This window comes from Accipiter gentilis, chromosome 19, assembly GCF_929443795.1.
Source record: "Accipiter gentilis chromosome 19, bAccGen1.1, whole genome shotgun sequence".
Taxonomy (NCBI): domain Eukaryota; kingdom Metazoa; phylum Chordata; class Aves; order Accipitriformes; family Accipitridae; genus Astur; species Astur gentilis.
In genome coordinates, this window is record NC_064898.1 from 12,999,545 (window position 1) to 13,014,089 (window position 14,545).

General features: G+C 40.9%; 1 protein-coding gene across 1 annotated transcript; it reads left to right on the forward strand.

Annotated features, from left to right (window-relative positions):
* Window positions 1-687: 687 nt before the first annotated feature.
* LOC126048150 (stromelysin-1-like) lies at window positions 688-9,315 on the forward strand. The gene is given in 11 exon segments (XM_049822739.1): window positions 688-795; window positions 1,610-1,851; window positions 1,942-2,043; window positions 2,045-2,088; window positions 3,112-3,237; window positions 3,796-3,960; window positions 4,095-4,248; window positions 5,321-5,454; window positions 5,995-6,154; window positions 7,431-7,531; window positions 9,215-9,315. Coding segments are annotated over 11 exon segments (1,437 nt in total).
* Window positions 9,316-14,545: the final 5,230 nt, after the last annotated feature.

Here is a 14,545-nt window from a genome sequence, read left to right on the forward strand (position 1 = left end):
GAGAAAAGCGTTTTCATTTCCTTGTGGGAATTCCATGTTTTCCTTCCGACAAAAGGAAGTTTCATCCACGTGAGAACAGTATCAAAGAAAAACTGCATAAACAAAGCACTGCTTCATCAAACAGGGAATTACAGCACTGGCCTTTTAATTTTGAAGAACTCTACCAAAGGGAAAGATGGTGGCACTATAATAGCCTCCAAAAGTACATGTTCTTGTACAAACAACTACAAAAAGAACCCTAGAAAACAAATTTTCTACTCGTAGTCTACAGTCCTGTAACCTTCTGTGAATGCTTTTCCCTTTAGATACTTCAATAACACATTTGAAAACAATACAAACTTTGAATGGAAAACATTAAAGAGATATGCTTAATGTTTTTGGAGAGTGAGACTACATTTTAATAACTAAAAGGTTAATGACCTTATTAAAAAGAACTGCAGGTCTATTATCTCCTCATTAATCATATTTCCATGCTGCAAAACCTGCACAAGGGTGGAACCGGATGAAGGACGCACCAGTTTTTTTTATGGTAAAACCACTGTTTTGCATGTGTACTGTTGCTAACTAGAAATTGTGAGAATCAATGAGTCAGAGATTGGAAAGCTTTATGAAACAAATGAGTACTATATAAAGGTGAAGCAGGTGTGTGGCAGACTATAAAGAAGACTTTTCTAAAGGCTAGTGGATATGAGAATGGAGAACCTCCCATTTCTCCTGTTATTATGTGCAGCACTTTCTTATGCTTTTCCTGCAGATACAAGGCAGAAGAAGGAAGGCGGCATGCAGCTTATCCAGGTAAGGAAGGTAGACCTCTGGGGAGGTGATCTTTAGCAACTATAGAGCATCCATTGCCATGTCTGGAACTAGTATATAGTAGCCGAGGAGCTAGTTCTGCAAATTCCAGTAGAATGAATAACATGATTGAGTATTTCTCAAAACAGAGGGGGCTGCATTTTGTACCATGATGACAAAGGCTTCTTTAACCCTGACTCCTTCTTGCTTTATTTTTTTGTAGAGAACAAATAAAACTGATGATGCATTCACTTACGTATTGATTCTACAAATAACCAAACTCCTGAGTCAATCCACATTTGATTTGTAGTTCAGGTGGAAATGGTGGAAACATGGTTATTTATGTGACTTCTGGTATTATGAGACATAATTCTTCATAAAATAAGGATATTATTTTGTCTGAATTTTTACTGTAAAAAAAAAAGTGGGAAAATGGAATACTACTGCTGAAATTTTGTATTCAGTCATATATTTCAAACAGCTTCTGCCCTGCCTGTTCTAAAGGACTCTGGGTAACCCTAGAGCACAGGGTAAGTGGAGGGTACATTACCAGCAAATAATGAATTTATTAGACAAATGCTAATTTTGAATGTATTCTGAGTAAACTGCAAGACATTTATAACGATAATATATTGCAAAAACTATCATTAAGAGAAAAATATTCATACAGGCTTTAAGAAACTCTATTACTCATGCTCCCATTGAACAGAGAGAAAAGTAGCAAAGGTACATGTCTGAAGTGGTGTTAGTACAAGTTTTTATATAAGCTTCAAAAGCAAACACCATAGACTGTCCTAAAATGCTTTCTTTTCATTAGAACTACCTGGAAAATTACTACGGCTTCAAGAAAGATGGGGAATCTTTCATTTGGAAAAATAATAGTCCCATGACCCAAAAAATAAAAGAAATGCAGGAATTCTTTGGACTGGACGTGACAGGGAAACTGGATTCTGGCACTTTGGACCTGATACAAAAACATCGTTGTGGATTCCCTGACGTAGCTGCGTTCTCCACCTTCACAGGACAGCCAAAATGGGAAAAACAAGTTCTGACATACAGGTAATTATAGTTGAATTCTTAGTGTAAAGACAGTGCATTACACAGCATATATTGTGAGAACATATCTGTTTTCTATCTTATATTTTAAAGGATATTAAACTACACACCAGACCTGCGTCCAACAGATGTCAATGCAGCGATCAAGAAAGCGTTAAGTGTTTGGAGCAGTGTGACCCCACTGAAATTCATCAAAGGATAGAGGTGATGCAGACATAATGATCTCCTTTGCAGCCAGAGGTAAAGCTCTACGCAGTTATTAGGAGTTATTGCCAAGTTACTGCCTATATGGAGCAGTTGACCTGAAAAGCTGATGATTTCTTCCCACAGATAGCACGTGCAAAGGTCAGTGTCAAGTTGAACAAGCAGACAGAAAAACACAATTCCTGCTCAAGGTGCTATAGCTACAATTCTTGACAATCTTTGGGGGAGGGTATAGAGGCAGTTGAAGAGAAGGAGGGAGAAAGTAAATGTAACGAGCTGCCTGTTGTTAACTGGATCTATACCTAGTATATGATACCCAGTGTGTGCATGAACCACAAGAGTCTTAGGGCTTGTGAGATATACCCAGGCTCAGATCATTACAGAGTGGGTAGCTCTAGTTACACTCCTGGGATTAGACATGTTCTTTGTGTGAGCTAAATAAATTCTAGACAGACTAAATGCTTATATTTTTGGCATTGCCCTCAGGGTAGGCTTACCAGCAGCCTTTCCTCTTTTATTAACAATCATACTCTAGTATGACTCTTCTAGTCAGCTCCTTTGTTCCCACCCAAACATACCACTCATCTGCATTATGCAGAGTGTGCAGGTACCACACATAACCTCTGTGTCCTTAAAACCTTTTCTGGAGACTACATTCAAGGGCTTACAGTCTTCCCAGGATCCTGCTTCTGCCATCAACACTTAAATTACCAGTCAGGACCAGGTAACAACCTGATGACTGCTGACACAGAGTTTATGAAAATTTTACCTTATGAGCAAGAAAGGAAACATATTTCAACCTAAACCACATCCTCCTCTTCTCTTGTGGCAGCAGTATGTAAATGTCCACCCATTACTTAAGAAAACCAAGATTTCACTCCTGATGCATCAGTTCAAATTTTCCTAAGTTTTCCCTGTGAAAAATAGAGCTTTTGGCAAATCTCTGTTGAAGGGGAACTTGAAAGTTTACAAAATCAGCAGAACAGAGAGCACTGTGCATTGCTGAGATCTGTTACTTCCATAATCCCCAGTCAGCTGTGTGTGGGATTTGCTCCTCAGGTCACAACGACTTCATCCCCTTTGATGGCCCAGGAGGGTCCATTGCTCATGCCTATGCACCTGGCAAGGACTTTGGTGGAGATGCTCACTTCGATGAGGACGAAACCTGGACCAAAAGCACAGAGGGTAGGAAATTAAGTTCTCCAAGCCCTTCCTTAAGCAGGCTGTACATGAAATCAAGGGTGCAGCATCTGTCTCGTCTCTTCCTTAAGAAGTGTTTAAAAATGTGGCTGATTTGAAGGAGCATTGCGCAGCTGGTTTCCACAGTTATAAAAAGGCTCTGAGCCTTCTGGTTTAAAAAGTTAGGGCCCCAGCTGAACTTCTGCCATGAACTGGGTGGAGATTTATCTGGGAAGAAGCTGACGGACCTGGCAGCCCCTTTCTTCCCACTCCTCCTACCTGCTTGTCTCTCCCTGCACAGTTATATCACCTGCACTGGTCCAGGGTCCTTCTCCCACACTGACTTCTGCAGCATCTGCAGACTATGTCCTTGTACTCTGCTGTAATGATTTCATTATTTTTCTTTCTGACCAGAATTTAATCTCCAAATGATTTTCCCTTAACAGCTTCACTTGCTTAGGCAAGCAGTTCTGAAACCTTCTGACCTGCCTTATGTCTTTCATGTTTTCAGGACAAATGAAAAGACATAGCTCTCCTATTATGTGTTTTGTTTGTTGTTTTCAGGTACGAACCTGTTTTATGTTGCCGCCCATGAGTTTGGCCATTCACTGGGACTTTTCCATTCCAAAAACCCCAATGCTCTGATGTATCCAGTTTATAGGAAATTTGACCCTTCAGTATTCCCTCTTCATCAGGATGATGTTAATGGCATTCAATACCTCTATGGTAATTCACAATTATTAATTAACTAGTGCTTATAATTTCAAAGACTTTGGAATACTATTCAGTGACATTTTTGTGTACTGCATATACCTGAATGACTTCTCACTTTAATTTCTTCCATAAACTGCTTCTTTTATGACCATCTTCTAACACCCACAATAACCAAACAGAATCTACTGAGATAAAAGACCCTACTGAGTCAAAAGATCCTGCACTGCCAAACACCTGTGGCCCTGATTTAACTTTTGATGCTGTCACCACTTTCCGTGGAGAAATAATGTTCTTTAAAGACAAGTAAGTCAATTTTATGAAAGTAAAATAGTTGGGTATCATTTTCAAATTATGCTCCACAGCATGGAAAAATAACTTTACCCGGAGTATCAGCCATTCTAGGCAGGAAGGTGAGACAGGGAATCAGGATAAGAGGTGGAAGGCAAAAACAAAGAGGGTGGTGGAGAAAAGTAGAGAGATAAGTATAAGGAAGAAGATCACCTTTGAAACAGAGCATGCTATGAATAGGATGGGGAAAGATGGCTCCCCTGAAAACATGGACTGTTTTCACTTTAGGCCGTAAGCAATTCCCAAGTGTTTGGCCTCTGGGAGAGTTCAGCTTTGGCAAAAGCCACCACCAGCCCTGGGACACTTGGCACCTTCATTGCTCTCCTTGCTTTGAGAGAGCTGAAGGTTTACCAGTCCTGACACAATACCTGCTTGGAGATCCCCTGCAGTGCTGATTAATATAATAATAGTAATATTAATAAAAGGAAAGGATAATTGATTCAGTGCTAAACTGAGGCAAATTGTCCCTCTTCAGGGCATGACAGCCCAAAGTCTTGAAGAGAAGAGGTAAAAGAGCTGATTCCCTTCCTTTTCATGTGGTAGGGCTGTGTTTTGCCTGCTTCAGACCCTTCCCAAAAACAATGTTAAAGCCAGTTTTGACCTCAGAATTTGGAGTCCACAAAGCCAGTAACGTGTTATTTTGCAGAAGATCCTCACGCACACCAACTGTTTCTCTAAGTTGGTGTTGGTAACCCCGAGGTGGGGGTTCATTCCCAAAATCTTACCCCATACCAGCCATGTGAGCCTGGTCTCTCTAGGCTCCCTTTCTGCATAAGGGAAAATAATAACCATTTTGACAAAACAGTTCATCTGACCTATTTCAGATGTCTACATCAAGATGAGAGAAACCTCACCATGGAAATACCTTTCTTTCTGTTGACATTACAGAGACCTTACAGTGACTAACTCAGGGTACATGGCCAGGTTTAGTCAGATAAATCCTGCCCTGGTTGCAGTGATGTGGTGTCATGCATTAGTGTGTGTGAATGCCTGATTTTATTTAAAACCTGTTCTATATTTATGTAAGGCATTTTTGGCGCAAGCATCCTGCAGTCAGAACAGCTGATTTTAATTTAATATCTTCGTTCTGGCCACGGCTGCCACCTGGTGTTGATGCTGCATATGAAATTCCTGAAAAAGACGAAACTGTCATTTTTAAAGGTAAAATGTTGTCTTTTTATTTTCCTATATTGCCTTTCCAAGTAGCCTTGAGAGTTTATATTTGGCTTAAAAACCCCTTCAGCTCTTTCTGTAGGATTCCACAAGCTTTAATTTAGTCCAATAAATTGGTGTATTTCAATCACAGAGTTAAAAAAAAATATTATCCAAGATAAGGAACATGTATCTTACTTTTTAATGTCATTATACAAAAGTTTCCTTGCCAAAATAAATGTCATTATTTTCCTGTTTTTCTGGAAGATTATCTATTGAATTTAAAAATAATAACACATGCTTCTTCCTAGCTTGTGGAAAACTAACATAAATATGAAGGTAAACTAAAATCTAAGTTTGCATTAAATGTGGTACAAAGAACTATTCTTGCAGCTTTTTTGGACTCTAGAACCAGTATGTAGAATGTTTTCAAGCAACCATTATTTTCTCTCTGCATTTTTCCATTAAAAGAGTAGCTTTCATGAAAAGGTTTGTGTCATTCCCAGAAGTAGATTCTGATAACATATGTTCATCAACTTTTCTTGATAGGGAATGAATTCTGGGTTGTGAGAGGAGATACTATACTTCCTGGATACCCCCAAAAAGTATACACCCTGGGATTTTCAAAGGATGTTTCCAAAATTGATGCTGCTTTTTATAATGGAATTGAGGGGAAAACATATTACTTCATAGCAGACAAATTTTGGAGGTAATATTTCCTGTGATACTTTCCTAAATAGGAGCAAACATAATCACATGATCAATATCCTGTCATGACTTAGGATGCATTAGTCACACACTTGGTAATCTCTTTCAGTGTCACAACTGGCTATGGAAAAATATTTGAAAGGGAGCAGAAACAGTGCTTTTAGCTTTCCTTTTAATTGATTTAACTCTTTGACTATTTATTTATTTATTTTAATCTAACTGCCTTGGTAAAAAAAAAAAAAGCTATCCTACAGCTCCACAAGTCAGCTCAGGAAATTAGTCAGAACCTCACTATTTATATCAAAAACGTTTCTGCATGGTAAGATGGAGTATCCCGCCCTTTTTCCACTTACCAACAGATAGTTTCATAAAGTTGCTCATAAATGCCATGTACTGTAAAGAATTATCTGCAGTGCATGGTTATTATTTCCTCTTTTCAGTTCAATCCCTACTCCTCAGGTTTGTGTTACAGGACATACATTTCTAACAACTGAAGGAGCTGCTCCTATACAGTATATAACCTGAACTTTTGCAGATGAATGAGACAACTCTCTTTCCTGTCACCACAATGCCCAAGTCATTGCACCTACAGAGATCATCTTGGAGTAACTATTCAGCCACGTATTTGTAGTTTAAGCAGAAGATCAGACTTCCACATTTTAGTTCAAACTCTCATAGCTTGAAGGACTTCAGCTGAGCAGTTTGTCTGATCATTAAATCTCTTACTGAGCAAAGGTATCAGAAAGAACATGATTTCAGAAGCCTGCTTATTCCAGCACTGATAGATAAACTGCACTTCACTAAAAATATAACACCCTGCTATAAGTAACTTAAGTAAAATGACTTAAAATAACTAATAACTTAAGAAAAAAATCAGATTTTTTCCCGATAAACATCTCCTACAGATAGACAACATGAAAGCAATCTTTTTATAATCTTACAAATCTAAATTATGTTTGAGATAAGATTATCCACCTCCCCTTTAGGTACAGTCTCTCAGAAAAAATATTTAGCAGATTTATGATAATGGTTTGAATACTAGGTATTCTTAGATGTATCTTGAGGTGATGTAAACAGAAGCGATTCTTCCAGTGCAGCTAATAGAGTAATAATTATTTATGGCACATCACATCTGTGTCTATGCTACCTAAATGATACTGAAAGTCTTCAATGAACTCAGTTACCTGTTGGTAGGTAGAAGATAATAAAGTGAGCTGAATTAATCATGAGTTGTTTGCAGTTTTCATTGACACCATGTTGTTTATCATTTTTCCCAGTTATGATAAAAGAAGTCAGTCTATAGACAGGAAGCCCATACTGATAAGAGATGCATTTCCAGGAATTAATGGGAAGATTGATGCTGTTTTTCAACATGAAAGTGAGTAACTGTTCTTAATAAAATCTGTATTAAATTGTCGTGGTTTAACCCAGGCTGGCAATTAAGCACCACACAGCTGCTCGCTCACTTCTTCTCCCATCTCCCAGGGAGATGGGGGAGAGAACTGAAAAAAAGAAAAGAAAAGTAAAACTCATGGGTTGAGATAAAGACAGTTTAATAGGAGAGAAAAGGAAGGGAAAATAATAATAATAACAACAATAATAATGATAATAGAATATACAAAACAGGTGATGTACAATACAATTTCTTATCACCCACTGACTGATGCCCAGCCCAGCCCTGAGATGGGGTGTCCCCTGGCCAACTCCTCCCAGTTTATATGCTGAGCATGACATCATATGGTATGGAATGTCACTTTGGCCAGTTGGGGTCAGTTGTCCTGGCTGTGTCTCCTCCCAGCTTCTTCTGCACCCCTGGCCTCCGCTGGCGTGGCAGTATGAGAAGCTGAAAAGTCCTTGACTTAGTATAAATACTGCTCAGCAACAACTAAAACATCAGTGTTACCAACATTAGTCTCATCCTAAATCCAAACCACAGCACTATACCAGCTACTAGGAAGAAAATTAGCTTTATTTCAGCTGAAACCACAACAGAAATACTCAGGGTCATAGGGCTGAGAATGTTTGGACAGAGAAAGGCACTTCTAAATGATGTTCATAGCCCTGAGGATGACCAACAAGATCTTGAAATAGTCACATAACAGTCCCATGCTTCATTTTATCCCCTTGAAAAATAGTGATGGTATATCTTTGGTGACTTTTTCACAGCTGGAAAGGCCAGCTCTAAGGGACAGGTTGATATATCTGTATATCTGTATTCATGCTGATATGCACCTCACACCACGAAGAGCTCCATTCCATTTGTGACATCTCAACGACATAAGGTCTACCTGCTGTGAGCAAGGCTATCACAGCCTGGCCCACATAAAATGGTAATGCTCTGAAAATAATACATAGCAGTAACTTCTCCTGCATGAGGGATAATGTTACTTAGAGAGGGAGGTGCTGGAACAGACTCAAGGGTACATCCACACTGCCAAATGGCACAGCTTCACAGCTGTCTCCTGGCTCCTCGTCTCCTGATCATCAAAACCCGTGCATGTTAATTCCTTCCCAGCAAATCTATCAGCTTCCTCCAAAACGTGTCTTACACCTGGTGCTGGGGATCCGTAACTGCAGTTGTCACTCCTGGTGGCCAGCGTGGACATGGCTGCCCCAGGCTGGATCTCTCCTTCCCTGCACAGTATCTGGCAGCACACCCGAAAGCTTGTACCCACACGCACCTGGCCCTGCTCTGCGCCACGCTCCGGGCTGTGCAATGCCTCCCACAGGAGGCCGGAGATACGCCCTTCTGGAGGGTTTCAACACAGCCGTTGCATAACAGCAGATATTTTAAACTGCAGAAACACACAGCATAAATTTTTTGTAGGGTTACCTCACGGGATTCATTAAGTATATTACACAATGTGTGCGTGGCTGGTTTGCTATGGAAGGTGTCCCCATGCTGCTGTGCACCATTTTGCAGAGGTTACACCTGGAAGCAGATGCTGTTGGCAGTGTAAGTGTATCCAAAGTTTATTTGAGCTCTTTCCAGACATTGTTAAAGCATACTACTCTTTACACCTGCAATATCATGATTCATCTGTGGGTTTTTTTCCCCTAGACTTCTTTTATTTCTTTCATGGAAGGAAGCAATTTGAGTTTGACCCTGATAAGAAGAGAGTTACACGCCTCCTAAAGACAAACTTCTGGTTTCCATGTTAAGAAAATGAAATCTCTAATGGTGTTGGAAAGAATGTAGTGTTATTGCACTAGAAACACTTTTTCTTTTATAGATAAATGGAATGTATAGGTACTTCAGTGTTAGCAAACCTCAGCCCTTGCACAATCTGTTTCTGTATATAACATAACAGTATTTAACATACTGATGTGTATATATGCTTGTAATTAACATCAGGATGGCTAGCTTACCAAAGGACAATGCAGTTTTCACTTTTGATACAAAATTGTGTCTTGTTTTATTTTTTCTACCATCTTCTTTCCACTCTTCATGCTGTACATCACCCTACACAAAACCCTAATCAGCCAGGAGTCCACAGGAAAAGCATTCGTGTTCCTAGAGCTAGGATTGCTTTCAACCAGTTTTAGATATTTCAAAGTTAAGCAAACAGGCAAATCAAAGCTACTGCTCATAATTATGGAGAGACAGACAGGAGCTCCAGAGAGCGATCCCTCCCAGCCTAAGGTGGGTGCCTAGGGATGGAAGTGCTCTTTTTCATTACTGACTGGAAGGGCAGCCTATTTGAGCAGTTTATGTTAGACACCTGGTTATAGAAGGCTAAGCTTAAGTGTGATGAATCCTACCCTAAGATATTTATTGATATATATGTGATTAAAGGCTCATCTCCACAAACACAGGAGCAGAGGTACACATTGGCATACAGGGGAGACCCAGTCATCCCTGACCTGCCTCTGCTCCTCTCCAGCTGTCCTGGGGGAGCCCCGATGGGCTGGGGAACATCCACCACCATGTGTCAACTGGAGAGGGTCCGCACCACCTCAGAGGCTGAGGGTTCAGTATCCAGGGGAAGAGCATTTAGGGATTTTATAAAACTTACTATGTCATGTTTGAAGGGGACCATGGGAATGTGCAAAATTTATTGTGGGTTCATTAGGGGAGAAACCAAAGACAGGGAACTGGAAGGATAAAAGTAGATTGGGGAGGAACAGGTGTGGGAAAATATAGGATTAAGTGGATGAAGGGGGCTGGTTGCATGCAAACAGGCTGCAGGTCAGTGTGCCTCTTTGGCTGCACCCTGCACATTTGGGCCTGTCTTCTCAGTAAATCATGTTTTATGGGTGGGTGAGTTCTTTCTATATGTGTTTGGGTGAACTTCAAGCAGGACTGGCTGCTGAGTAGGTTATAAGGTCTGAGTACCAGCAGGCAGAGCATGGCTGCAAGCTGCAGGGACTCATACGTTACTGGGAATACAGGAGATGCCGAGCCAGCTACTGGGAGGACTGCGTGTCTGAGCCTGGCTGCTGAGGGCATCCACACTGTTTATATTTCTATGCTGATGTTTCACCAGTGGATGGTGGCATCCTCATCAGCCAGAGGGGAGGAACAGGATGGGGCCACCAGTCCTTTTCATATTTGTCCGAGTGCACCATATCTTCCATCTGCAATGATCTCTGTGGCCAGCCTTATGGCTCTCTGGACCTGGGGGACAGACATGCAGCACCTGCCAGTTCAGTACTGCTGACCAGAATCTCCCTGCTGCTGAAGTCAGGTGTCACTTGGTAATGCTCCACAGGGGCCCATAACCATTCAGATAGATGGCTAGCAAGATCTAAGGTCTTAGAGAAGGTATCTTTTCTTTTATGCATGTAAAAAATCTTGCCCAGTACCCACTGTCTCCCCCTCATTAGAAAACTTCCCTACAAAAAGAAAAAAAAAAAAAAACAGAGAAAAGATAGTTCTTCTATTTGACTCCTCTTCTCCATGAGTTACAGAATCACAGAATGGTTGAGGCTGGTTGGACCTCTTGAGGTCATCTGGTCCAACACCCTTACTCAAGCAGGGCCACCTAGAGTGGGTTGTCAAGACTCTATGTGGCTTTTGGAGATACAACTTCTGCACATATCCAAAGAAGAAGACTCCACCACCTCACTGGGCAGCCTCTGTCAGTGCTTGGTCACCCTCAGTAAAAAAGCATTTCCTGATGTTCAGAGGGAACCTCCTGCGTTTCAGTTTCTGTCCATTGCCTCTGGTCCTGTTAGGACAAGGCAATTGTATTGTATTTGTACATACAACTGTATTGTACAAATGCAGTGAGTTATTTCAACACACTTTATGGAACCTTTTTTTCTGATGCATTTTTAAAAACCCTAGTAGCAGAACTACTCAAATGGGGCACTCCAGTGTGGATCTAGACACTGAGCAAATTTTATCTGAATTCTGTCAAGGTCCAAAACATATTATGGCACTCTCAGTCTTGCAAGACAAATACTGCTGCCACACCCTGCTGTGGAGGTGGCAAACAAGACTTTGCTAACCAAACAAAACTAGAATCAAAATGTTTAGTTTTAATTACATCACCTCCAGAAAAGGAGATGAGTAGCTCTGGTTGGTGTCTGATATTGCCACGGTTAGGGAAGCAGGTTTAAGTCTTCTAACTTAAATGTTTCTATTGAATTTAGTAGGAAATATTTCAGTGCTGTTTATTTGTTCCTTATTATTTGCCTCATGCTGTTCTTGTTTTCAAATTCTGGTTTTCTTTCACATTTCTTATATGGCTTTTTGACTGGTCTCACAACTGCAAGGCTTAATCAGTCCGTGGTCTCAGCTATAACAGTAAAAGTCAAAACGATGAATGAACAGTTTGGCTCACACTTGATAGATTTTTAGTTCCTTAAGGAAGTTTCTAACAGTCCTGGGTTTAAGTGGTTTTCTTCAGTTCTTCCTACTGCTGATCCTCCTCTACAGTATCTGTGCCCTCCATAGCACTGCCATTGTGGTTAACTGCACTAGACCATGTTATTTTAAGTGGGATAATCTCTTCTGGCTCTGATCTTTCCAACTTTCTCTGGAAATACTCTCTTTCAGATGGGATTATAGTTCTCAGAGCAAAGCTGGCTTGTCCTAGACCTTTCATGATTGTTTTGTACTTGTCTGGTTCCCACATACTTATCCGACTAGTTCTTCCTTGGGTTTGATGATTTCTGATTAGTCAGGACTCTTTCCTTCCTTATTTTACTAACTGCACACAGATGATCATACTAATTGTCGCATATGAAGTCTTGGATCTGTAGCAGAAGTAGAGCTTAACCCACTCTAGATCTATCCATCTTAATATAATTTAGGTGGTTTAGTGTTGGATGTTGGTGTCTTTTTTTGCTTCACAAATCTTATTTTGAAAATCTCTGGTACTACTGACAAGTCAGCCTCACCATTTGAGTGAAAGCACGCTTTTGAACTGAAGGTCATTGAACCATATTTGATATTCTGTGCTCTTCTGAGATACAGGTGGAGACCTGGACTCTGAGTTGATATGTTCATTGTCTGTGGTACACTCAGTGCAACCATTTCAGTTATGGTTTTCTCAGTCTTCTAAACACATCCGTTTTTTCCACGATATAGCAAATTTCTAGCCTGTTTGCATGGAAAATTGGGTGAAGATAGAAGTCTCTTCACAAGGAAGGCTTATTATGTGACTTTCTCCTCTAGAATTCAAGTCACAAAAATTACTTTGTTTTCTTCAATGTTTTATTTATAATGGTCTCATTTGTTGTGATTTTCACCATCTCATCTTGGAGGACTTTTTGCCTACATCTGAATATATCTATTTGCCTTTTTGCCAAGGGCTCTGTAGTGTGTCTGTCAGACACAATCCAGGAGGTCCAACATCAAAGGCCCAACACAATCTACCCCAGGAAAAAAACAGTTTGCTTGTTGGACGTTCTTTGTCTTTGGTTTAGAAAACCATTTATTGGTTTTCTTGATTTCACACACTCACCCTGCCCAGAAAGGCCAAATGCCCTTTGATAATGTTCTTGGCAGGAACACATATGTATTACCACAATAGGTAGGGCTGTGGTAGTGAACAGAAAAGCAATTGTGTAATGATTTGGACACCCAGAACTAAAAGTCCACAGAGAGTTTACCACCTAAGTAAAACAGACAAAGGTAACTGATACATCCTGGCAGAAAAGAGCAAAATTAAAATGAGTCTATTTAACCACTGTTTGCAGGAGGTTGTTCCTAGTAAAATGTTGGCTTGTGTTTAAGGAAAAGGGAGGAAAAAAGCGCCCTTTTTTGGTGGCAGAAGCAGAAGATTTGTGAGTTCAGAAGCACTGAAGGCGACTCAGAACTGCAAAGATGCATCTCTCAGCTGCCGTTCGTATTCCAGAGAAAACAGTTAAAGGCTGCCAAGGAGCAGACTTTGTTTCAAGATGATTCCCTGGCAGACTCTGAACTGCCATCTGGCTGGTCTCCAACCAGCCTGTTCATGTTTGCTCCCCGCCAGCAGGACAACGGATCTTGCAGGTTGACAAGTGGTAGCTGTCTCATGGCATCTTTTGGCATTTGTGCCATGCATCCAACTGGGGGCCTGTGAGCCTGCAGCAATTCCAGTATGTCCCAAATCGTCCAGAGCCCCGGGGCATATGCAGATTTATTTTGTAGATCAGTGTGGAGACATTGATCTCTTCTTGCTGCCTCTTTCAGGGCAAGTTTTATATCTGCACAACTTGTGTGACAACCACCAAGTTTAAAGGCAAAGGACTTCCAGCTGGTAAGGTTGGCTCTGCAAGGCATCCCAGGGCCTCTCTGCCGACAGGGAAGTCATGCCCGGGATACAACAGAGCAGGTTCCCATCCCAGGCAACAGCTCAGCTGCAGGGATGAAGAACGTGATTTGGTTTTCCTGCGTGTTCAGGAAACAGGTGCTTGGCATGGAAAGTGGCACTCCTTCCCTTCTCCTTTTACTGGAATCATTGATGATGCAATGTCTGAGACTGTGCAAGTCACTGAGGTGTATCGAGGCACTGCCCCAGTCTGTAACTTGTCACGTTGAATTGGTCTTCTACAATAGAATAATTAGGACTGATTCAACACCTGACATCCTGAGCCCTGTTGTGGTGGCCTTTGAACTTCAGCATGGTTTGAACTATATCATTGTGCTCCTAACACTGACCAGCATAGCACCCTGGTTTGTAAATGGAGTGACTGATCATTCCCTTGGAGCAGAATCAACAGCTTTTCTATAAAGGAAATGTTTAACATTGGGTGACGTTAAGCCACAAGCTTGTGCAAACTTTAAGACATCTGACTTGGAGGGTTGCCTTTGGCTTTTTCATCTCAGTATTAAAATGCACTTTGCTCACTAAGAGAAAATTCTTAATGAATTCTCCAACTTCATGTGACTATCTGGCAACCAGTTAGATATTGCTGCACAGTGACATACCTTTGACTCTTCAGTCTTCACATGAAAAGT